The 25,210-nt window shown below is 38.6% G+C and overlaps 2 protein-coding genes across 7 annotated transcripts; both read right to left on the bottom strand.

The window, feature by feature from the left end:
- Nucleotides 1-3,672: 3,672 nt before the first annotated feature.
- Nucleotides 3,673-16,075, bottom strand: LOC106156722 (potassium voltage-gated channel protein Shaw-like). 4 transcript variants are annotated; one of them, XM_087001668.1, is made up of 5 exons: nucleotides 15,817-16,075; nucleotides 15,348-15,405; nucleotides 14,715-14,756; nucleotides 9,265-10,231; nucleotides 3,673-5,986 (listed from the first exon to the last, which is right to left on the bottom strand). In XM_087001668.1, the coding sequence occupies exons 4-5, from the start codon at nucleotides 9,766-9,768 to the stop codon at nucleotides 5,021-5,023; spliced, it is 1,470 nt and encodes a 489-aa protein (XP_086857794.1). In that variant the 5' UTR covers nucleotides 9,769-10,231; nucleotides 14,715-14,756; nucleotides 15,348-15,405; nucleotides 15,817-16,075; the 3' UTR covers nucleotides 3,673-5,020. The 4 variants fall into 4 exon arrangements, with proteins under 4 accessions (XP_086857794.1, XP_013387574.2, XP_013387573.2 ...); XM_013532120.2 differs by lacking the exon at nucleotides 14,715-14,756; XM_013532119.2 differs by lacking the exon at nucleotides 15,817-16,075 and having other exon boundaries at nucleotides 15,348-15,722.
- A 2,267-nt stretch (nucleotides 16,076-18,342) lies between these two features.
- LOC106156719 (potassium voltage-gated channel protein Shaw) lies at nucleotides 18,343-24,518 on the bottom strand. 3 transcript variants are annotated; one of them, XM_087001127.1, is made up of 3 exons: nucleotides 24,353-24,518; nucleotides 21,265-21,894; nucleotides 18,343-20,957 (listed from the first exon to the last, which is right to left on the bottom strand). In XM_087001127.1, exons 2-3 carry the CDS (start codon nucleotides 21,778-21,780, stop codon nucleotides 20,013-20,015), a joined length of 1,461 nt encoding a protein of 486 aa, XP_086857253.1. In that variant the 5' UTR covers nucleotides 21,781-21,894; nucleotides 24,353-24,518; the 3' UTR covers nucleotides 18,343-20,012. The 3 variants fall into 3 exon arrangements, with proteins under 3 accessions (XP_086857253.1, XP_013387567.2, XP_013387569.2); XM_013532113.2 differs by lacking the exon at nucleotides 24,353-24,518 and adding an exon at nucleotides 24,012-24,328; XM_013532115.2 differs by lacking the exon at nucleotides 24,353-24,518 and adding an exon at nucleotides 24,008-24,328.
- Between the last annotated feature and the right edge of the window lie 692 nt (nucleotides 24,519-25,210).

The following is a 25,210-nucleotide window of genomic DNA, read 5'->3' on the forward strand; positions in this document are numbered from 1 at the left end:
TTTGTCAGGTAATTTAACACAAACCTTGCCTAATAAAGTTAAATAATATTTTTAGTGTACCCATAAAGCTTATTAATATAAATTAATAGAAAAAATGCACATATTGGATAATTATAATAGATGTGACGAAAAATCGATGAAACCAATAATTATAATGTAGCATCTGTACAGCTTCAATTCATTCGACAGCACGAGAACACGAAAACGGGTGGAACAAAGTAACAAAGTAGGAGAGGTGGGTAACAAACCGCGCACCACAATAAAGAAATATTTTGAAAATGCACTAAGATGTGAATAATATTGTAACGTTTAGAAGGTGACTGCAATTATTCGACCCAAGGCTAAACCAGTCTTGTCGTAACTGCTGCGATTCAATACATGATGTGGTTTAAACAGATGCCTGACGTTCCTAGCTGATTCAACCGCTATTTCCACATTATATGAAGATAATTGGTAATACAAACCTGCATCACGAAAAGCTAACCTTTTGACATACAGGTATTTAAAGAATCGCTGATGTGAGATGGCGAATAAGAGTCAGAAGAACTTTTTGATTAGCGGGTGGCAAATCCTTAATGGTACATGAGAAAAGGTGGGAATAACAAGAAATTATATGATTAATGTTATAAGAACTACCGAGCAGAGGCAATGAGAGAGGGTTGAGATGAATAGCCCCATTTATACCAAGTCATCGCACAAACGAAAGCATCTTTTAGGAAAATGAGATTTAAAAAATACGATGGTTCTCTCGAGCAATTGTTTTTGTAGACAATATTTATTTTTTGTTAGAGTGACGGAGAAAAACTACAGCTAATAGTGATGGTGGCATTGATGTATTGTTTTTGTATGTATTTTAGAGATTTATCCTAGACAAACGTGACTGACTGTGTAGAGCAGCGTCAATGGCGAATAAACACCAATTAAAGAATCAGGAAAAAAGCTAATTGATGCTGATCGATGATTGGGAACTACATGCATCTTGACACCCTGGAGAATTAAAAAAAGCACGCGAGATGGGGACTATCGTTTAGACAATCAAATCCTAGTCCAGGTCCAGATGAAGTTTAAACCAATATTTTCGTGTCAGTAGGTTTGACCAAGAAGTGTCACGAGCGGAAGATACTGGTGACAATTTACACAGATGAGAGTGACGCTGTTATTGACGTAAATCAAGTGTGCTGTTCAAGGGGAGCCATGCAGAACACTGGCACACCTTATTACTTCCAGCTAAATACACTCCTCGCCAACAATTATTCAGACTTCGCCATGTCCATCTTTTTGACACTTGACCGGTTGGTTGGTCATCATTAGAGGACCTAACGTGAGACTGCCCACCCTCGTTCTCTCCGTGACAGTTTTACCCGGTACATCATTACAAGGTCATCATCACCATCACGTATATTTCTAAATATGTGACTTCACGTCATTTCTTTGATTAAAATCCACATTCCTGTCAAAATTTGAAGTCTAAAGTCTAATGCAAAGTTTTTTGAGTCAGTTATCTACTTATTGCGCACACGCAAACATACATAAAGACAGTATCGCAATCATAACCGTAAAGGAAATAGTAGCACAAAACTTCCAGCAATTTTGAAGAACCTGATACTTAGTGCATAACACGAGCATCAGAGCCTGGCTTTTAGAAACACTGTCGATCGATAGAAATCCACACTGTTGCACTAGATGAAAGAAATTGTGAACATTAATGAAACAAGACAATGAAACTGTGTGATATATCTAGGCAATCCACCCCGTTCCTTTATTTGTTTTTTGTTTTGTTTTTTCTTTTTACGACTTTTTCTTCTTTTAATGACTATAAAGTCGAGCCCTCAACTACATTGTATAACCCCCCTCCCTGCATTTTGTTTTTGTTCGATTTGTGCAACAAATAATAACATTTCTTACATAAGGCTTTCAAAATCTACGACTTCGAGCTTTCAGTTGCCTTGATTCCCAGGTGTGATCTTGGAAGGGCAATTTTTTGTTTTTGCTTTAATCATCATTAATCTTCTCTCGTGTCATGAAAATCCCTCAATTAGCCAAAATGTTTTAGTGAACGAGACATCGATTGCATGCATCTTATCTTCCAAACCGATCTACATATTAATGCATGCAAACTTTTGATATCAAAGTGGCAGCCGCACTGCAGGACCTCTTTCGTGTAATGAATATTAAAAAGTTCACTGGCCTCAGCGGGAAAACAATCGTTTTATTTTCGATTTTACTCAGTAATTTGTATTTTAATGCATTTGCACTGACAAGATAAGAAAAGTTCCACGTTTCGTCTTTCAAAAGATTCTCAAGGGTTTTGCATGACCAGAAGATAATTACTAAGCCTTTTTTTAATAGGCCTGTCCGCTACATTGACAATTTTGGCTGTTTTATGAGGTATAAACTTCATGTTGACGCACAGCCTTAGCTGCCAAATAAATAAAACGTAACATGGGAGAAATTAATGGTTTCATGTGCTATTCGTATTTTAATAAAGATTGCTATGAGTGCCTTTAAAAGTTGCTATATTGTTAACAAAATGTTTTAAAAAGCGCGGTCAAGGTGTGCACCTGGTGCACGTGCTGTCTGTCCGGTCTGTTTTCATGTTTTCAATCACAGAATGCATCGTATGATATTTCGTACCAAGATTTGCTTTTGAGTGTTTATTTCCCTGCTTTGATTACACCACATGCATCATGTATTCATTGTTAAAGCAACATTTCCTTTATATTTTCCGACGAGTCATGTACTCCATTTCCTTTATAAAATTACAGATCGATTTAGACTCCAACCATGCATCTTCCATATTGTCCCATTTTAAGGGTTTTTTATCTCTATGTACGTTGCAGGGAAGATTGAAATCCAGTCAAATTTTAAAGAGTTTACCGCTTATCTAATGAAAAATTTCAGTGGAATTTATGTGCGATCTGGAAAACAATAATCTGTAAAACAATAATTAATATTTGTTTTCTACTTTAAAAAACAACTTTGAAGTATTTTTTTTACTTTTTTGTGAAGATATTTTATAGTATTGGGTTAGGCCTAAGAATGGTATATCACACCAGACTGCGTTCTGACTACTGCAGTCAAAATTTAAAGCAAAGGATATACGGCGTGGATTGACCTAGGCTAGTGTAGTCCGACTATTCTGAAGACAGGCCTTGGGGATATTAACGTAACCCATATTATTGTAGCACGGATTGCCAATTAAACAGATACGCCGGTATTGAAGACTACAGCACTGCTAGAACATTTTAGTCAATCCCCATATTTTATAGTACTTGGACATTGTTGTCTTGGAAACCAATCGTACTATGCTGTTGCAGTTGAGGTCCGTATAGCAAAGTGATCATCCATTAATTGTAAACCTTATTGCACCACATCAAATGTGATTATCTACGCTTATTCTTTCACTTATTTCGTACTTTATTTCCTAAATAGCGCTATCAGTTACAGCAAATCTGGTCATTAATGGTTATAGAATAGGAAATCACCACCTCGGGATGAGCGAACTAGACTGATAAATGAAAAATGTATAATTACAAAAGACAGCTGTGAATTAGATGCCACCTCTCGTTACGAAAGGCAAAGTTAACAACATGGAGATGGGGGAGGGGGGGTGGGGGGCTTGCGGTGGTGAAAGGTTGCATTCCAAAAGGCACGTGCGCTTGAATTGCAAAATAGTGAGTACAAAATTAATTTTATTGAAACGATTAAAGTAAAGTTACATTTTAATAAATCTGGGCACATTTGAGTAAATTATATTCTACACAGTTCACTCAATCATGACAATCGTTTTCTTTATTTGATCACAACTATACGCTTGCTATTGAAAAACCTGTACCTGTGCCACGTTCGCCATATGCATGGCAGACGTTACAGTTATTCCATTCTTCATCATTTTTGGTGTAATTGAATGTTTTGTTTCTGTTTGCTCATTGTTTTAATGATTTACTTTTAAAAGATATTGGGCGTCTGAATAAAGAGTAGAAAGTGGCCACAAAAGGCATGGTTTGTATTTCAGTAATGTAAAGATCAGTGATGCAGTTATTTAGTAATAGTTTAAGATCTAATATGCTTTTCACACAACCTAGAGCAAATAAAATAAAGGTAGTTTCGCTATATAGATTACTCAAATGTGCCATGTTTAAAAATTTGAACTCAAGTAGAGATAATTTTAAAAGAGATGCTCTGTCTCATAACAAATGAAATGATAAGGACTTTCTGTCCGGACAAGCCAAATTCAAAAGTTCCAGATAACGCGTTTGGAGGCGACACAACGTATATTAAATGATAAATGTAAAATAAAAGATGAGTATTTTATGTGAATGCTTCTAAAAGACACTTAAATACTGTATTGAAATATTCTTAATTTTGTGATCGGTTAGCAATATATGGCATAACTAGATATACCATGATTGTAACATTTCAGCGCATGGAGAGGCTCATAATGACTAGAAAGGGCAATGGATTTCATACGGGCAGACATGAAAGCCGATCCAGATAACTGTCTGATTGTGTTTCTTAATTGAACCAAAATGAAAACAATGGCATAACAGGATTATCGGAAAAGTAATCAAAACCTGTTTAGTGTTAATGAATATTAATATCATCCCAGAGTGCTAGGAAGTCATCTTCATTGTATTAACATTCAATGCGACAGTCATGCACTCATATATGACAATTTCAAAAGTTAGCGATGTTACAACACACATATAGATGCCAGCTGTATTATGCGTAGTGTTTGCGCTGTTACTTGTGGAAACCAGTTCATGCTTCATCTTGCTCATTATTCTTTAAGTTAATAGGAATAAAAGTCATATCTTTGTCTTATTCAACTGAATATGACTTGGGTATCCTCATTACCACGCTGACACAATAGGGTTATGTTCTCGCCGTACCAGTAGTTTTGTTCAAATTGGCGTTGGGAACGCTTTTCGTCAAATAAGCGACGTTTGAAAGCTTCAGTAACCAAAACTTTACAGATAAAAGATTCCTTGCTTCCTTCTGATTCATATACGCAAACTTCCTAGCTTTCGCAAGGAGTTACTTTGGTTATACTGGGTCTTTGCCCATTGTTATTTTGTGGGGTTTGTCTTGAAAGTGTTTCAACACTGCCATGACGTGAATCGCACTCTTCGAGTTTGTCCTTCTTATGTTTCTTAGGTCTCACTCTAGAGTGAGAATAATACAGAAAGAAATTGCTGACGATGATCGGGATTGTCAGAGCCAGCAAAAGAACGCCACAGAACGCTGCTATGGCACCGACGACGTAACCAGGCCCTGAAGTCGGATAGAAATCGCCGTAACCTACAGTGGTCAAGGTGATGATTGACCACCAGAGCGTTGTCGGAATATCCGGGTACTGGCAAGCAGGGTTGTTGATGTTGTCTGCAAAGAACATCAGCGATGAAAAAATCAACATGCTGATACAGAGAATGACGAGTGTAAGGGCTATCTCTGCAAGACTCTCCTTCAGCGAGTACAGAATCACTTTCATTCCAACATAAGACTTGGCCAATCGGAAGATACGAAAAACGCGGGCAATTTGAAGGATGTGGATGAAGTCCAGAACAGAGTGCGTGAATAATTCTTTGGGGTTAGAAATGTTCATTATCAGTTCTATGTAAAACGGCACCACAGCTATTAGATCGATAATAGTCAGTGGTTCCAGAAAGAAACGACATTTTCGTGGACAAAATATAAACCGCATCACCAATTCAAATGTGAAAAAGCATGCACATATCACGTTTATTATTTCCATAGCCGGATGAAGAAGGCTATATGATTCGTTTGCATGCGCTGCTGAGGTTTTATTGGCGAGGTCGTTGTATTCATACATTATTTCCTGGTACGTTTGGTCATCAACGTGGAATATTGAAAGCAAATTCTCCCATTCTGGATCACCTGGCTTGATGCGGAATGCTTCATGGGTATCCATGGCAAACACGAGTATCGACACAATGACAAAGAACAAGGAAACGCTCAGATATACCTGAAAGGACAGGAAGGATTTATGAGAAATGGGGAATAATCTAATAAAATGTGGCAGCTATCAATCCAAATTACAGAGTTTGATATGTAAATTACGTGAGAACGCTTGCCATAGGTAAGAAAAATAATGTTTACATGTAAGTTAATGCATTAACCCCTAAGGTAACCTCCTAAAATTTGAATTTTATCATGGATAAAATTGTTCAACTTAAAGGTGACAGGACGTAAGATTCTAATAATAATAAATCTCAATAGTCTGTACTTCAGTTTTGAATCTTTACTGCATTGCATTCAAATTATTGAATTACACATGGCGCTTTTATCAAAATCATAAATTAAGTCACGACCTCTCTTTAGTAAGTTAACTGGAAGTTCAAACACTTGAAATCAGGATAAAAAAACGGTCGTCTGGAGGTATGCGAATGTGCAAACCTGTCAGATACACTCACGGGAGTCTTGCGCATTCAGAACAGTGGACCAGCAGATCTGGGGATCAATCATGGCAACCGACTGAAAAACTTGCCGCTTAATTCCCGATTAGACACTGAAGAGATTCCCCGCGGGGATTACGCAGCAAGTATTCTAGTGGGTCGGCCATATTTGATCCGTGGATCTGTTAGTCCGCTGTTCTAAATGGACTCATAGATGGTTAAGATGGTCGCATGTAGTTTTGTTATGGGGCAACAAGGTCTCATCAGTCTCAAGTCACTCTCTAATGGATCTCACGATGGGCTCTCAAAAATGTTACCAGTCGTTGCAGTAGGTTTGCAAGTACATGTAGGTCTCATAGCGATCGCCAACGGTCGAGTAGAAGTCTTACAGGAATTTCCATGTACTAGCAACTCGATTTCTAGCAGTGGCGCTGGGTTTCACCTGCTTGAACGCTAGAAACTTGATTTTGGTGACGCCAAAAACAATGACATCAACTTGAGAACAACTAGAGGATCAGAGAGGCGATACCGCCTCCGGATATTGTACCACCAGCTGGAGTAAGCGCATTCGTATGGACCCCCCCCCCACCCCTCCAAAAAGGGACGCCATCACCAGTCTTGTGCTTGACAAGCTCTATAAGATGCAATCAATAAGAGTTCTCAAAATATGCAAAAAAATATAACTAAAAATGGTATAATCAAGCAGATTTTCGAATTGACTTGCATTTTCCTACCCTTGATCACTCCTGTATTCTCTAGACAAAAGGCCTATTGGTTTTCCCAACTTGGTTTTCCTTGAAAAGTGTTGTCAATGGTGCATATATGCTGACAAAAGAGAAAACCTAGGGGCAACAAGGAGCACATCTCTGCTAGTTTTAAAGATATGAGAGGCAAGAAAATATGCAAAGATCAGTTCATGGTGAAAAAGTAGGTCAAAGGTCAATTTCAATATCATAGTAAATGAATTTCTATTCAAGTTCAATAGCAACTATGGGTATTTCTTTGCCAATTTTGCAGATTTAAAGGCCTGAAAACATGCAAAAAGCAGTTCATCATAAAAAGTAGGTCAAAGGTCAATTTCAAGGTCACAGATTGCTAGTGTATTACTTCCTATTCAAGTTCAATAGTAACTATGGACCTATCTCTGTCAGTTTTGGAGATAAAGGAGAAAGAAAATTTGCAAAGTTCAGTTCATAGTAAAAAGATGGTCAAAGGTCAATTTTAAGGTCACAGTAAATTGCCAGTATATGACTTACTACTTAAGTTCAATAGTAACTATGGACCTATATCTGCCAGTTTTGATGATAAAATGGAAAGAAAATTTGCAAAGTTCAATTCACGATGAAAAGTAGGTCAAAGGTCAACTTCAAGGTCACACTTAGATTGCCAGTATATGACTTCCTATTCAAGTTCAATAGTAACTATGGACCTATCTCTGCCAGTTTTGGAGATAAAAGGGAATGAAAATTTGCAAAGTTCAGTTCATGGTGAAAAGTAGGTCAAAGGTCAATTTAAAGGTCACAGTAAATTGCCAGTATGTGACATCCTATTCAACTTTAATAGTAACTATTGACCTATCTCTGCCAGTTTTGGAGATATAATGTTACAATTCTGAGTTACAATAATGTGCCACCACAATGTACTTTTTAATACAGCATAACACGAAAACCGTATGAAATACTAAAAACGGAGACCATACGCAAGGTTGGGCTTTACATGCTCTACAAAATGCAAAAAAGAACGGGTCGCTAGCATTAACGGTTCCCGAATTAGAGACAGTTTTCAGTTTCGGTATCTTATGGCCGCTTCTCCCGTGAAAATGCACCGATTGACACCAAATTCACGGAGATGAAAGAAGACCCAAAGGGTAACACTTTCCAATAATATTATTGGTTAAGTCTGTGTAGTGTCTGAATAACAGCGCAAATAATATTTTTTTGTAAAAAATTTCATTTTTTTGAAAATTTTGGCCCGTTTGACCTTGAAATAAAGGTCAAAGGTCAAATCCAAGGGCATATTTGAAATCTACACGTATGACTTTTGGAAAGCCGTCTGTAGAAAATTTTCCCATAATTCCTTCCGTAGGGTAGATAATTGGCATTGAATTTTCAAAAATTTTGACAAGGGTGCATTTCAACGAGCGTCACGCCCAGGTTAATGTACCGACTGAGACAAAAAAACCTGGGGGTTCAAGTTGAGGTTATATGTGACCTCAATCCAAGAGATGGGGACAGGGGTCCTTGCGGTCTAGGAGGAGAAGCGGTAACGGTGACTTGTATCCGGCGCCAGTACGCGGAGCCGGCGGAGCTTACGGAGCCGGCGTACGGAGCCGGCGGAGCCGGACGAGACGGGTCGGGACTAAAACCATGAGTACCGCCAGCGTACACGCTGGTGGTACTAATAATACCAATGAGAGTGTTCGCTTTAAGGTTTCTATAGCAATGCAACCAAACATCAATTTCACTGTAAAGCCATCAAGTGAAGCATAACTCAAAAGTTGCGTAACCAGCATGCCTTGTAACTAGAGGGTCTCTCGTGACCTGTGAGACCCATCGGGGAGTGACTTGAGACTTCATGGAACCATGTTACGCCAACATGAGGCCTCTTGTGATGGTCACTGGTCGCAAGACTTTGCCAGTCTTATGAAAAATTACATTGAAAACCGGAGAACGATGAAGAGTGATGTAGACGAAAAGGGACGACTTGGGAGACAATCAAAATCAAGGCACCATCTTGATGCCCTATGGCTGTTCTTAGTGACCGATAGCGAGAATAGGTCAAAAATGTTCTGTCCCACTCAAACAAGTAGATTTGGATTTATAATTCTACATTGTTTTTAAAGACTTACCTTGGCGCCTAGGCTAGATGAAGGGTTGTCTAAGTAGTTCCACACTTTTCTTCTAGTTGTCTCCCATTTAGATGCCTTCCTATTTTCTTGCACTTCCATGTCTTTGCCTAAAAAGGAATCAAACTTAGCCAGAGAAGCCTTTTGTTCTTGAAAATTCGAGTAGTTCACCCAGCAACATTCCACCACTTCATTTTCGTCTATTCCCCAGAACTCCAGCTCGTTCTTCATGGCCGGTCCGCACGTGTCCAGTGGAACATGCAGCTCGCCGGTGCGGTAAAAGTTCAGAATAGCGCAAAATATACCGGGGTGTCGGTCGAAGAAATAGTCTTCCTTTGCAGGCCGATAATAGCGCATCAGTTCCTCCTTATCTGCTAGTAGACCTGTCGCTTTATTCTGGAGAGTGTGCAAACTGACTTCATGGATTGACCCCCCAACGTTCAATCGAACGGTCCCGCCATAGACGCCAGCCTCCCCATCTGGAGTACCCGTGACCTTTAAGCTCATTCTAAGTTACTGACCAAATTTTCACTGTAGTACAAGCAGTTTGTGCAACAGCTTCCGCTCCGTGTACACAACTATGTGATAGAAGTATGGTTTTTGGTCCGGCGACAAAAATTCTTGCGATGGCCAGGCCGCGATCGCGATTGATTTAAGTTCCGTTCTTCGATACTAACTGCCCCTAAATGCCAACGATTGTTTTCTTGTTGCCTTTGACAGTCACATCGATTGACATTCTTTGAATACAATTAGAGTTCCCGTGCAATAGTATCTCGTCAGCAAGGTGATGCAGTACGTCATTCAACATGAAAGGAAACTGGCACCTGGACTTAGTACTAGATCTAGCTCGCTTTGAGTGTCTCGCTTTGAAACAAGGAGAAAATGTGTTCGTGCAACATTCACCGAATAATCCACTTGCAGCTGTGCAATCAGATTTGAACGTCAGGAACTACGTAGCGAAGAGTCCTCTCTGAAAAATTAACAGCCAAATTATTTTCATACCATTTTGCCTATTTTGAAATCAAGTATGTGACCAGCACAACAGCTTGTTTGTTTTGTTTCGCACTATTTATTCAGCGTCTGTGCTATGTGTCACAGCGACCAAACAGTGATGATGGTAATGTAGACTGTCAATAATCTAAACAAAGAGCATCGATTGAACTCTTCACAAACCTGCACTTATAAAAGTGAAAATTGATTCTTATGAATGATTGGCAATTAAATGGGATTTATTAATGCTGAAAACCTTTCCTGATATTGGGCCATACAGATAACCACACATCTTTTGGACGAGATCACCAATTGTCCGTTTATCAAACTTTTCTCTTTTTTTTTTTTTTTTTTTTTTGACAATATTTATACTTTTACTTTTAAATGCATATTAACTTTGATTGTCTTTAAGTACAGACTTGACATTTAATATGGAATATTTCAGTTTCGAAGGTATGCCTAGGTAAAAATTCGTTCTTTTTTCAAAAAACTCCTATCTCATATAGGATTTGTGAATGGAGAAGTGTGTAGTCTGGTGTGTCGCTACCAATTAACTGACTTCCATGTCTGTTGCGCTGCTACTTTATGTAAAGTGCGGTGATTTAATTGGGTAGTGTTCCTTTGGGCTGGTCAATGCTTGGCTTAGGCAAATCTTGGTTCTGTCAAAAAAGTATCCGTATGTCGGCAACTATTCCAAAGAAGAATTTGAAATTTTGCATGCAAGCGGTCAGTTTTGCAGTGCGTAAAATTAGCTAATGAGTGCTTTATAAATTTGTAAATTTGTGGCAGAATGGCGCGAAAAAGACAGACATTACCAGACAGATTACAGCGCCAAACGGAACGGTCCGCACAGTTTTATAGAGTAATGCCCAGACTGATGTAACTACACAGAGGTCACACCCAATGCATCGAAATCTTATCTCCAGGGTACAGGACGCACTGTCTTTCGGGATACGCTGCTGCAACTAAACAAAAGCCACCCAGTCTGTTCAGAACGAGGGGTAAATTGCCACCAAAATGCGTTTTTCAAGGCCCTTAACGAGCACCAAACTGGTTTTAGCAGGTTAGAATACCAGATGACCTGCGAGGTACCCACTGTAAACAGCAAAACATCGTCGTCTGTTTCTCTAATGAATTGGGGGCCATGACCGTTTCTGGGTTGAACACTGAAACCGCGTGGCTTTCTTTATTGAGGTCAGATTTCACCTGTACCTCCCAGCTAGTCAAAACAGAGTTTACAGACATCCAGAAGAGGCCTACGACGAAGCATGTACCGCGTGTAAAGTGACACGGGTCATTGACAGCGTCAGTATTTGGAGTGGATACCACATTGGTGCCAAAACACCAATGGTAGTCATTGACGAAAACCTGAACCAGATCAAATAAAGGAATAATCTGGGAACCACTTGACTATCATTGGATAAGGGGCACCTTAGGAACAATTTTAGGTTGCACGGTCAGATTGCCAGTTCACACAGAGCACTTTTAATAGCAGATAACTTACAGAACCAAGGGAATGAGCAGCTACCCTGGTCATCAAAATCGCCACATTTGAACCGCATAGACAATATGTGGGTAAGCCATTACTCGCCGAATCAACTGCTTACATGCCCTACATCAAAACTGGACCAAATTGGACAATTTTGGACCGATGCCTGGAATAATATTCCAGATTGAACTCTAAAAACTTTTCCCAAGGAATGCCTTGCCGCTTGAGAGCGCTGGTAACAGACAGAAGAGGCCAGGCGTAACAGCGACCGTTACTATGACTACACACTGACATGAGGGTCCATTGTGTAGCGTATAACTCTTTTACAGACGATAATTTTGAAAATATAGAGATCCAAAATATCTCTTTCAATGGATGTCGTATGACATAGAATAGGCAATGTATTTCTGTTTGCCTCACTGTCGAATTCAACCAATGAGCTGGTGTCAGCATGACATCAAAGAGATAATTTAAAGTTATTAAAACACGATTTTAATCCTTATCTTCATTTATCAGTCAGCAAAATAGCAAAAAACTGATGAAAAATGACTTGGAAAAAAATATTCCATATTAAATGTCAAGTCTGTATATTGGGATCAGTTTTCAATGAAATAAGAATACAAGGTTTTAAATAAAACTTATAACTTATAATTTGACAGCTCATTTCAGTAACTCTTTGCACTAGAACTGCTACCTATAAAACTTAAGCTCCAGTCTGACACGTCTCTATTGTACAACAACTAATTTACATTTTTAATCACCATTTAAATCACGACTTCTTTATCTCTCTTTTCTGTCAATAACAGGTGTGCGTATTCACGATGCACTGTACAAAGAATTGCACGTGACACGTAACTTTTCATGATGCTCCATCTGAATATAATAAACCTGATTTATCTGCATAATATCTTACATTTTTAATTACCGAATAATGGTTGATTTCTTTATCTCTCTTAATAAAAGGTTCACTGTTTGCATATATGTAACGTACTGTTCAAAGGATTGCATGTAACATCTAATTAGTTAAGAGGTTACATCTAAATATATTAACATTAACTTACAAAATCATTTTATCTCTTTGGGTTGAAGTTCAACCCGTTTAGCAAGTCGGCTTATCGACACCTTCTGATTATTTTTAATTAGTATAGATGTAGAAACGTAGTGTAGTTTCGAATCTTTTACAAAAAAAATGCCTCCAATCCACACCTGTGTTGTTGTTTTATAAAGTTTAAATTTACAATACAGCTGCAAACAAGATTTTATTTCACAAATGCGTGGAATGATATCCGTGACGGACGATATCCTGAATTTCAGAGGACACGGACACTCACTTCTCTACTATCAGCGTGCCTTGTCCAGTGTTCAAGTGTGCGAGGTGCTTGAATCGACATAGGTATGCTGACAGTAGAATGGCGAGTCCCCAGTGTCTTCTCCAACTCAGGGTTAATGAGGGAACACCAGGACATTATTTTTCAGCGTCTCTGGGGTCGGGGATCCCTCACTGTCTTGTAAACAGAATTAATACATCTCTTCACGCAATTCTGATTCATCTGCTGTAACTTGGACAGAATCATAAATTTAGGCTATACTGTCAGTATTGTCAGCGAAATGCGTATTTTTTCCTAATTGGAGATTTTGCATTTATTTCTTTGATAATTGATTGGGTAAACCGCTATTTCAGGTCTCGCGAGTTTCAATGGGTTCACTGGCCTCGACGGTTGAAAATGATGTATGCCACTATAATGCGATCACCGCTGTCTATGGGATATGACCCTGCCATTTAGTTCCCAGCCCCAAACGATTATACTGGCGCAGTAAGGAAGTACCGCTGAGCGTGCTTCCTGCGTTCAGTGCACCAAAATACATCCAGCTTGATTGCAAGAAAGTAAGTGGCATCCTCAGGCGAGATTTGTTCGGTCTCACATGGTGCTTCTTAGATTGTCACTTGATACACAGAGGGTTTGATTGCCAATGTAGTTATCATATTTGACATTTTTTCATGGGGTAACGAGGAAAAATCCAGAGAAATAAGAGAGTCGATTTGTTTTTCTCGTGCGTACACGTTTTTATTTCTTTTTTTTCCTCTTCTGTGAAAGCTTTTTAGAATTATTCACAGTGGTTGATTTCGAATGAATTCTTAATGCAAAGTGCTCTTTCAAATGAACACAAATCCCTTTGAGGCAGAACGTTACTTTCAGCGGCTTTAATATTTTACTCTTATCTAAAGATTCACCAACTGTGTTATGTTATAAAAATAAATGATTTTAAAGTTTGGATAGCCTTATTTCCTGGTGAAGATGCTCTGAGAGACATCGAATTATTGGGGGTCAGTATAATCTGTCAATATAAGCTGTTGATTGAAGAAAAATTTGAATTTGGCAATATAACCGATTTTTTGGTAAAGTAAGTCCATACATTGTGACAAGTTAAACCACAGATGGGTTACCCACCTGGATCCAGACAGATCGACTTAAAAGTGAAGGTATCGATCGGCAAATTTTACACAAGGATGCCATAATATTGCAGAGAGTTGGTTGCTCAGTGATCCGTACAGGACCCTATTATAAATTACCTTACCCTTTACAGCAGTCATCCTAGCTCAGTGTATTCCGGTCGGAACCTCATTACATCCACTAATTGAATGACAGGCCACTCATCATCCAAGTCATCGCCGTGCCAATGGTTTTATTAAAAATAATTCATCGAGGACACTAACAACGGCTAAGGCACTCGCACATTCTTCAACAAGACTGTTATCGTCAAAAATTAATCACTAACACACACGCACATACACGCACGCTCATGCATATACGTATAGTAATAACAATTTTACATTTTATTCAGAGTGGTCACTTACAAAGAGTGATGCCTTCAATACTGTTAATCTTTAAAAATACCATACACATGCGCATACACACACGCGCACACACACAGTATGGAAAAACGTATGCCCGTTGTACATGTTTTCACTTACCTAGATACCGAGATGTCGGCCCGTGGCTGTGATTCTCCTTTCCTGCAGAATGTGAACAGTGCAGTGTTTTAGTGGGAATCAATGCAAAAACAAAACTACATATGCCTCACCCTGTGCCGAGAGACGAATTTACACTGATTTATCTCCTTGGCCTGTGTCATCATATTTTATGACATTCTCTGTTATTAGACTCTGTTTCTCTAATAGAAGCACATAAGTGACGACTCCTAATTATGTGCAGTAGCCGTGTTAACACCTGCGACGGTTACGCGCGAGCATTCCTCTAGGTGTACGTTTTAAAGCGTGTATTAGCTGCAGAAAGCGTGTGCAAGTGTTCATGGCCGCGCAGACCATTAATTTAGTTTCTCTTCGAGGCGAGACAAAATTTATAAGGTGGTTAGCGAACGCGATTGACCTCTATTTTGAGAAAATGGGAATTTTTGCACTTTTTTTTTTTCAAATTAAAATGCAACGGGCATTAGTTTGGTAGGTGGTATACTCTATCGATTTACCCCCCCCCCCCAAGTTACTTTGCTACTTAAACATCAGACGTGCATGTTCAAATAAAAACAAAAATAAGATTCGTCTACCAACCATGTTTACAGACAGTCACCGCTCGTTAAACCAACTTACCAATATGGCCTGGCTTTGCTATGTCCATATTATACGATGTATGCCGCCCTTAAAAGCACTTGGAACGTGAAAAGAATTTGATATAACATTTTAAAGAATGTTTCAGTGACATATAATTCCTTACGCAGTCATTTCGTAACCTTATCCCATCACTTGCTGTCGAAATTTTGCAGTCAGGTGGTTCAGATACATAAATTTGGCAAAAACAAAGAATTAAACCTAAGCTCACCAGCATGCTGTTGCGTACAGGTAGCACACGACTAATTGTTCAATATTGCGATACTGCAACGCTTCCCAGCATCATATGAAATACGCAACTCGGTAGGAGTGAATCAAAACTGATTTCAGTATGGATTTGTATCACAGCACATAATTTCACATTATATTGACCACATAATGGAAGTGTAATACATGGATGGGATCCGATGGCAAACGAAAAATGCCGTGGGATCAAGCAGCTTTTACTTACCGTCTGTGAAAATGAATGGTCTATCCTCTTGGTGCTTCTCACGCTGTGTCTCTCCTAGTTCGCCTGCCTCTGTTTCTTTTACTCTTTACATTGTAATTATGAACTTAGCATGCATCTCAAATTCAGCAATTTATTCCAGATGTCTAAAAATACACACACTTCCTTAATGGCCTCTTTAGACAGGCGGACAGTGACCCGTGATGGCTTCAAAAGTGACCGGGCGATATATCTATGTCTTTCACTAATCAAATTTGCCTGGTATCCAAGTTCACTATCTTATCACGAACTCTCCCTGGTATCAAGTAATCGCTTGTAAAACACGAACTTATGACACCTAGCACATGATGGGTTTTTAACGCCTGTTTTCTGGAAATCAATTTACTTGCATTTAGCCAAAGTATGCAACGGACACGGATTACAAACATAATGGCTTGCAATATCCATGTTGCCTTTTGAAAGCTGTTAATCAAAAGAGAGATAACAGATTTTAAGTTTTATTCAACAAGAAATTGAAATTAAAATTAAGAGTAGTTATATGGTTTCTGAATCAGACCCAATATTAAATATGGTCATTTTCTTATATTAGAGTACCTAGTTCCTAAAGTTTAAATATTTTTATAACAGTTGTAGGCTTCATCCATTTTCGTATGTATACTAATATATATATATATATATATATATATATATATATATATATATATATATATATATATATATATATATATATATCAAAATCCTAATATTTTCAAACCAACTATTTAAACATCTAATCCTCCCTTGTTTGCCAGAATCTACCAATCTAAATCAAAGATACATGTAGGTTCGTATTTTGCGGTGTTCCCTAAGCCCCAACCTATCTAAATTGTATACAAAGATATATATCGTACTTCTAGATGTGAAATATGTGTTCGTTAAACCACACAGAAACAAACGACGAAGGTTGAATAACATGGCTTACCTGGTGCGTTCACCGAGTACAGGAGAGGTGTTAACTGAAACCTGTAGCGCGATCCAGATTGCGTGACGTGTTCAGAAATTAGATGTGAACTGAATGGGAATATGATCTTATCGTAATTAGCGGTGGTGTTGGCCGGGCAGAGCCCTGAGGAAATCTTAAACGAACATTGTATACTTTCGCCCATATCTGTATGGCTACGGCAACAAAGGTTTTTTTGATAGAATATAGTCACTATAACATTCCAGCTGATATAAGTAGTAAAGCGGTATATCAGTGATGCTTGTTGTTCGGTTCAAATAACGACAGTTAAATAGTTCAGATGTCGGTTCATTATTCGATGCCATGTGCGGTTTGACGAGTGATCATTTGTTACAGAAATCGTGCTAATGGTTTATTGAAATAAATGCAAACTTGGTACACACAACGGATATTAGCAACGACCACGTTTTCTTGGAACTGACCCGTTATCTATCATCACATCTACAGTATAGCTTCTAGATTGTTTCTTCACCGGTTTGTTCTGCCTTAATACATACTACTTGAGTGCCAGTGGTGCAATTTATTGTAATAATTATTTTCACTATTTAATTATTTACTTAGAAGACTGCAGCACGTTTGGCGGGTTAATTTAAGGATAACACAAACTCTTTAGTACTTCTCAGATTTTAATTAATCAAGATTCGCAATCAAAACATTTAGTTCCAGTGAGTTTGTCTAAAAGGGGTCATCGTTTGAACAGTTCAGAACTCTGCCCGTGCGTCTAGATGGAATTAATTTTCCATGTGATAAACTTTCAATTAGTGTTTTTGCAGCCGTTATCTCGTCCAGTACACGGTCATGTGCTGATCTATAGGTTATAAAATATCACATTTCCTCTTTGTTCTGCAGCAGCTTTTTTTGCCACGATAATTTCAAACGAACGGCTGCAGAGAGACAAAATTGCGAGGATACACCAATTAATCTTTACATATGTTGTAATCTTAGTCCCATAACTGCCACAGTTTGTTAAAAATTACTGCTACGGAACCCATTAAAAGCACTTTGAAACATCGCAAGTGGTCGATATATTATATTTCGTACGATGTCATTGGAGGGCGTGAGATCGCACACAAGCTGTGTGAACGTGTACTTTCTTCATTTATAATTAAATATTTGGGATTCGCTGCCTATAATTTATTTCAAGTTTTATGATACCAGTACATCTCAGACCTGATATGTCACTCCTGAAGTCCAAAACAAATTTGCTTTTATGTCGGTTTAATGTCACAAAATGGTGGCCCCTGTCCGAAAATGTCTTTTTGATAATTTTAATTACGTTAAGGCGACCCTTCGTTAGCCTCCCTGCTGAATCTATGCACAATGGTCAGGATATTCCTCGAATTCCCTAAAAGCATGAACATTGATCTTACCAGTACGTTTTTATGTGAAATGTTCTGTCCGTACAGCATTTTCAGCATATTTTCAAATTGTACTATGTCTTACATTGTTACAGTGTTTTTAATTGTTCGTTTAATTCAATGATGAAATAACAAATTGTGCAAACAAGTAAGAAATTACAACACAAGCTATAACTGTTAACTAATTAACATGGTGTTTATTTCATTTTATTGCTCTAAATTTAAACAAATGATTCAAACCCAACTGGAAATATGACGTATTTATAATCACAGTCAGATTTTTGTATATTCTACTTTCGCGCTGGCAACAGGTGATATTTTATTTGCCACGCCCGCTTACCGTCCTTGCAACACTGATAAACCTGAAAAGCTGATAGTACTTTCATGTACATTATTCTTTCCTGCGTAATACTGGAAGATGCTAAGAATAGATTTTAAATGGGGACCATCCATTGTGCAATATATGCGGTAAGCGTGTTTAAGCTATTCTTTTATCCCCCTTAACCTTTACCGTCCTTGAAATATTGATGACCTGTCCGTTTGTGCTTGTGACTTCCAGAGTCACTATAAAGGGCTCATTCCCAATGAAAATGTCGTTCTTCGTAGATCGATCCAACTCCGTGGGGACTCTCTCTGAATGCAACTAGATTAAAAGATTAGCACGCCTCCTCCTGCCGTTGGGTAGAACACAGAAAAGCTGTGATTATACAAGTACGTTGATGTGTCAATTTGTTAATCTGATTGCATTCAGTAAGAGCCTCCGGAGTTGAATCGATCTACGTACATGTAGAACGATGCTTACATTGGGAATGAGCCCTATGGCTGGTATAACGTTATTCTGTAGCCTGGAACCAATGGCTATAGTGTTATGTTTTTTACCAAAATCTAAAGGGGTGGTTGGCATATATTGGACTCGGCCCTTTTTATATGCCCTTGAATTTTGGGCAGTTGCACGTAACTGACTCAAATACTGTAGTACAATAGAACTAATTCCAAACGATGTGTATTTGCAAATGGCCCCACTTGCAATACTACAATGACATATCGTCCAAATGATAACACAGACTTGAACAACTGACTAAGAACTGCTAGACAATTGTTTTAGACCTATAACTTAATTCTGTAGCCAGAAGAGCCTCTGTGTGAGAGGCCTATATTGCATCTTCCAAGCGCTACGCTTGTCGTGGTAGGTACTTGTACTAAACTTCCTTTAATTCCAGCTTAAAATGTCTTATTCGTGTCTAAATTATTCATCCTCCTGATGCTACTGGGAATAGCGCTAATGCTTTAATAATCACAAATAATCCTTACGTTCATCACTGACTTATAAAAGCAGAGCAAAGAGCTATTACTAGTACTCTCTGCGTCCTGCATTACATAATAATAAAAAACGCCTGTTTCTAAATAGACAAATCATGTTACCTGAGCACTTTTATGCAAGATTACATTATATACATATAAATTTACTGTGGCTATCATTCCTTGATACATGCTAGTACTAAAATGCAACTTAGATTACTTTTGCCCTCAATATTCAAACTACCACAAATAATTAGGCCTATCATTACATTACCTCTAGACTTCTTTACTTTCATCAATAATGTGTTTTAAAATTTATCTACATGAAATGGAAACATGACTTAACAAATAATCAGATATCGTAACAGAATTCTGTTCACTCCCACCGAAGAAATTCATGTCTTTGAAGAAGTTAACTATAGTATAATGGCCTTTTTTAAGATTACAGTAGCGGATTTATACTCGAAAGCAGTTGTCGTTGCGCCAATGGTTGGTACGAGTGTCTTCACATTTTCTGTCGTTAATGTGAATACAATGTAATGTTAAATTTGTGTTGTGATCGTGGGCTGTGTCTGGTTGTCATGCTCGTAGGCCTTGTTTTGGTACCCCTCTGAGGCGCCATTAACTGTTTTTGGGTCGACATTTGAATCTCTTTTCTTTGGGGTTGTCCTGGCGTGGGAATAATACAACATGAAGTTGTTGACAACGATTGGCACCGTCATCGCCAGGCAGACCACTCCAAAAAATGCCGAAATTGCACCAATGATGTACCCTAACCCGGATGTGGGCACGAACTCCCCATAGCCCACAGTGGTCAGCGTGACGATGGACCACCACAAGGTGAGCGGGATACTGGTGAACATACTGTCCTCATTGTTTACATTATCTGCATAAAACATTAATGTTGAACAAATGAGCATTGTGATCACAAGTATGATAAGAGTCAAGGTCAGTTCCGCTAGTCCCTCCTTTAGCGAATACAAAATAACCTTCATGCCGGTGTAGGACTTGGCCAGGCGGAAAATACGAAAGACACGTGCAATTTTGAGAATATTGATGAAACCAAAAACGGTTTCACCAAACATATCCTCTGGGTTAACAATGTTGATCACCAGTTCTGCATAAAATGGCGCAATGGCTAGGACGTCAATGATGCTTAGAGGGTACGTGAAAAACCGTGCCTTACTTGGACTAAATATGAAACGGATGAAAATATCCAGTGTAAAAAAGCTTGCACATATGACGTCAATCAAGACCATCGCTGGGTGTAGTAATGCGTAGTCTTTGTTTGCTCGACCAAGTGAGGTTGAGTTAACTCGGTCCCAGTAATCTGTTATTATTTGCAGAGTCTCATTGTTGGCTACGAAGAAGGAGAGGGTTGTCGTCCATAAATTATCTGCCGGAGTAACTTGAAAATATGGATGGGAAGCCAGTACGAAGACAATGATAGACAGGACAACGAACATCAGAGACCCAGCAGCATAAGCCTGAAAGAAGACAATGGAGTCCCAATAGTACCTTTAGTTTTTTCTTTAAGAAATGGATGAACTAAAAGGAACAATTTATTTGTCATAAACTGACGCAAAAGTGCTTTGTGTTGGTTCATGGCAAATTAATTCTTAATTATTAAACAATAATATAATAACAAGAGCTTTTGACTAGAAAAGGACAACCGCTACATGATTTAGGTATTTAGACACTAGGTCCTCATTGTTTTCATTATTGTAAAAAATATAAAGTTTTTATATGAAGAAGGTTATTTTCAAATAGCAAATTATACATATGTTAAGTCACCTTTGCGAAACAAGATGCGTCCGGGTTTTCCAGGTCATTCCAAATTCTACTTCTTGCTTGCTCCCAATTGGAATCAGTTTTCTTCGGTTTCTCGTGAGTCTTGCCTAGAAAGGAATCAAACTTTGCCAGCATATCTTCCGTTTTCTGATAGCTGGAATAGTTACCCCAACAGCACTCTGCCATTTCGCTGTCATCTATCCCCCAAAACTGTAACTCAGCTTTCACTGCCGGGGCACAGGCATTCACGGGGATATGCAGTTCCCCTGTACGATAGTAGCTAAGGACTGACGCAAATAAATCCGGATGGCGGTCGAAGAAAAAATCATTTTTGTCAGGCCTGTAGAACTTTTTCAGCTCTTCGAAGTTTGGAAGAATTTTTCCCTTTTTACCCTGTAATGTCTTCCATCCAACTTCATGGATGTCCCCTCCAATGTTGAGGAGTAAAGTCTCTGGTACAGCTTCCGACGCCGTGACCTGCTCTGTGTCCGTCATGGCGTGAATGACGTCTCCATTCATGCCTGTCCTTTAAGGTGGTGGAAAGAAAAGGAACATGTCCATCTTGAAATCTTAGAGGCGTCGCCTCTGATACTGGATGACATATATCAGGGACGGAGTGGACCTTCTCGTGTACTGAAAATATTAAGTACAACATGTTAGATTACTTTAGCAGTGCCCGTCAAAGCACGTCAAAGTTATTTATAGTTTGACGTGATGTATGGTATCAAATACGGTGAGCAACGACTTGGCGACTTTTAATATTGAAATTTTATAGGGCCATCGGAGACTTTTTAACAGGAAATCGGAAAATTCTTAACAGAACTTCCATAGCAGAAAGAAATACTGTGTGTATATGGCAATGCACATATGGTTGTGCTTGTGTTAGGTGTATCGTTAAATCGTCCTGTTCTTGTCCTTATGCAGCAAGCAGCGATAGGGTGGGATACTTCCTGCGATGACTCGTTAGTCATGATCATCCTGGATGTCAACAGGATATTACCAAGCTAAGGTATCAACAGAATATTATGCACTTATAAAAATAGTTACTGCAAAATATAATAACAAACAGTGTTTTCTGAATTATATCAGATTTTATAAAACCCCTAAAAACAAAATACCGATGTGTATATGTATGAGTGCATATTTTTGGGAAGGGGGTTTACCGCGTTTTGGCTCCGCTAAACAATGTTTAAATGCAATTTTACGATAGGGCTCATTCTCGCATATTATACACGTACACGATGTCGAGGTATATTAACATGAATTAAATGTTCCTTTTGGCATTACGATTTTAATGGTCCGTACGTGATCATTACTGTTTCCACGACGGGCGGCTATATCAATACCTCTGTTGTGAAACATAAATTTCCAACCTGGTACTTATGGGTGCAGATTAAAATTAGATAGAGCTAGGGAGTCCAATGTATGACCATTGTCTTCCTATGCCTAAGGTACCACTTATATAATTGTCTTATACCGGGGCACAATTTCCAAACTTTGTGATGTGAGATTTCCATTTTAACAATTTTTTATAAGCTGTTGTACAATTCTCTGTATAAAAAGCCTTCCCACACGAGACCTCTGCGTGTTATGATATGGGGCACTGTAGTTCTGTGATTTCATTTTAAAGGATAGGCGAGATAACAACAGCCTTTTTTTCTTACTAGAAACAGAGAAAGGTATGGAGTAACAAGACGCAGTTATCCTCCTCCCCCCTCTCTCTCTTTCTCACCAAACAAAGAACGTTTTATAACGTTATTATAACGTAACGATAACGCACCAAGCACTCCCGGTGGCGGATTAAGAGGGGGGGGGGGGCAGGGGTGTCCTGACCCCCCCCCCCCCCCTTCGGTTACTGAACAATATATCACACCAACATTCCTCTCTTGAAATAAGAATTTTGGCTAGCTAAATCATAGTTCTTAACCGTGCCAAAGGGCACTGTTTGCTCTCCAAAACACCAAAAATATTTGTGGCCCTTCGGCAGGCCCCGAACCCCACACCAAGGAGGCGACGGTCGGCCTCGCATCTGAGGCCTGTTGTTCCGGACACCCCTTCAAATAATCCTGGAACCGCCCCTGCTCCCTACACCCATCCACCCGCACACAAACACACTATGAGTGGTTTCGCATGCGTTGGAATCACTTCTTTCGTTTTTTACGTTAAGAACCAGATAAAGCTGTAAAACTTTCAAAAATATATAAGACATATTATCATCATTATTATAAATGAATGGAAATGGAAAATGGTACAAGACAGTTACACCTTGCGATGCTAACCTGATTTTCAATACATGACTAAGAAGCGATCGACAATTCCACCTCTTTCTATTCTAAAATTCTTTTACACATAGAAAAAATTATATTGATGAAAACAGAGGGATAGGTTTCCTTTAAAAGAATGCACACAATTCCATGCGCCATAGCAGAGGTCGTGCCACATGCATCTCTACTTCGTATTTTCATGTGGTCTTTGCAAGGCCATCTCATACACTGTTCTAAAGCGCCTTTTTCCTTTGGATTTCTGATAAAAATATAGTTATTAAGACGATATAAAAGTAACATGTTGTGACCACATGATATTAAATGAGAAGATGAATAAAAAGACCTTGGCGGTTTGTGTTTGGTCGCTGGATCGTCACACTCAGTACATACAATCAACAGTGTTGATATAATAAAAAATATATCCAAAAGAAATGATATTAATACCTTTAACTTAATCACACACTTGTCCATCTCAAACTTACTTACTTTGGTCCAGTTATCGTCCAGTGCATAGAGTCGTAGCTGCCGCTCCTCGCCGTGTCCTCTCTTAATGGTGAACGTCACATGTATGAAAAAGGGTCATTAAGAAAGTGAACAACTACACCTATGTATAAACTATATGTATATTTATCATGGTCGCTGTATAGTTGTCTGTCTCACGCCGTCTTTTGGACGCACGTCAACTTGATTCATAGCCGCTCAGGGGATAACTTACGCGTGTTTTTCGTGCCTGTGTCTATCCTCGTTAGGTGTACAAATACAAGCAATGTCGTCTTCCTTCATATTTGATTACTCATATTTGATTTGATTATTATACAAGTACATACCTAATAGTTATACAGTACAATCACCCTAATGGACAGCGCGCACCTGTTAGGATGCCTCTCCTCTATTGGGTGTGATCTCAAGGTACAAACAGGTTGATTTTCTTCTCGGTCACAGCAGACAAGAAAACGAATATCAAACATTATTTGCTATCATTGCACGCAGATAGGAATTTTGTCTATTATTTGTGAACCGCCGGTGACACGGATATTTAACCAAGGATGCAGTTGACTGTGCTCATATGTATGTTTGTAAATATATTTGCTGTTTACATCAGGCAGATCTTACATCAAACTACTACCAAAATCTTATTACACGGACTGCGTGATGATCACATGTACAACAGGATTGGACTACATTAAATTGCACGAAGGCTAAAAAGAAATTAGCACCTGTCAAGCGTACTTTTATTCCTTCCCCCCCCCCCCAAAAAAAAAGGGAAAAGAATAAAAGATATTTTCATATTATAAATACATTGTGGTGTATCAGGAAAATTAGTCTAAATATAATTTTTTATCTATTTATTTCTAATTTTCTATCAAATATATAATTTCTAAAGTCATAATATTTTATATTGTTACAGTACCAAAGTTATTTTAAAGACTATTCATTAGTGAGGTTATCTTATTAAACGGCCTTGATTTACGAAATCTCCGAAAAAACAATATCCGGGGTTGGTTGTTCACTATGTGTGGATGATGGCAAAAAAGTAAAAAGTAAAAGCACTCAACATGCGTCTCGGTGCGGTTTACATTAGGTGACAATATAACTGGGAATACTTTGGCATGTTTTAGATTGGGTGTAGATGTTCTCGCCTCCCTGAGGAGGATGCAGTGCAACTGCCGTATGGGGCGCCGGAA

Source organism: Lingula anatina, chromosome 1 (assembly GCF_051362555.1).
Source record: "Lingula anatina isolate TDL-2025a chromosome 1, LinAna3.0, whole genome shotgun sequence".
Taxonomy (NCBI): domain Eukaryota; kingdom Metazoa; phylum Brachiopoda; class Lingulata; order Lingulida; family Lingulidae; genus Lingula; species Lingula anatina.

Excerpts from the sequence above, each read along its gene's own strand:
- LOC106156722 (XM_013532118.2), bottom strand. The coding sequence starts at position 9,768 with ATGAGCTTAAAGGTCACGGGTACTCCAGATGGGGAGGCTGGCGTCTAT. Across the intron at positions 5,987-9,264 it reads CATCTAGCCTAGGCGCCAAG|GTATATCTGAGCGTTTCCTT; the intron begins GTAAGTCTTTAA and ends CTGTCCTTTCAG.
- LOC106156719 (XM_087001127.1), bottom strand. The coding sequence starts at position 21,780 with ATGAATGGAGACGTCATTCACGCCATGACGGACACAGAGCAGGTCACG. Across the intron at positions 20,958-21,264 it reads ACGCATCTTGTTTCGCAAAG|GCTTATGCTGCTGGGTCTCT; the intron begins GTGACTTAACAT and ends GTCTTCTTTCAG.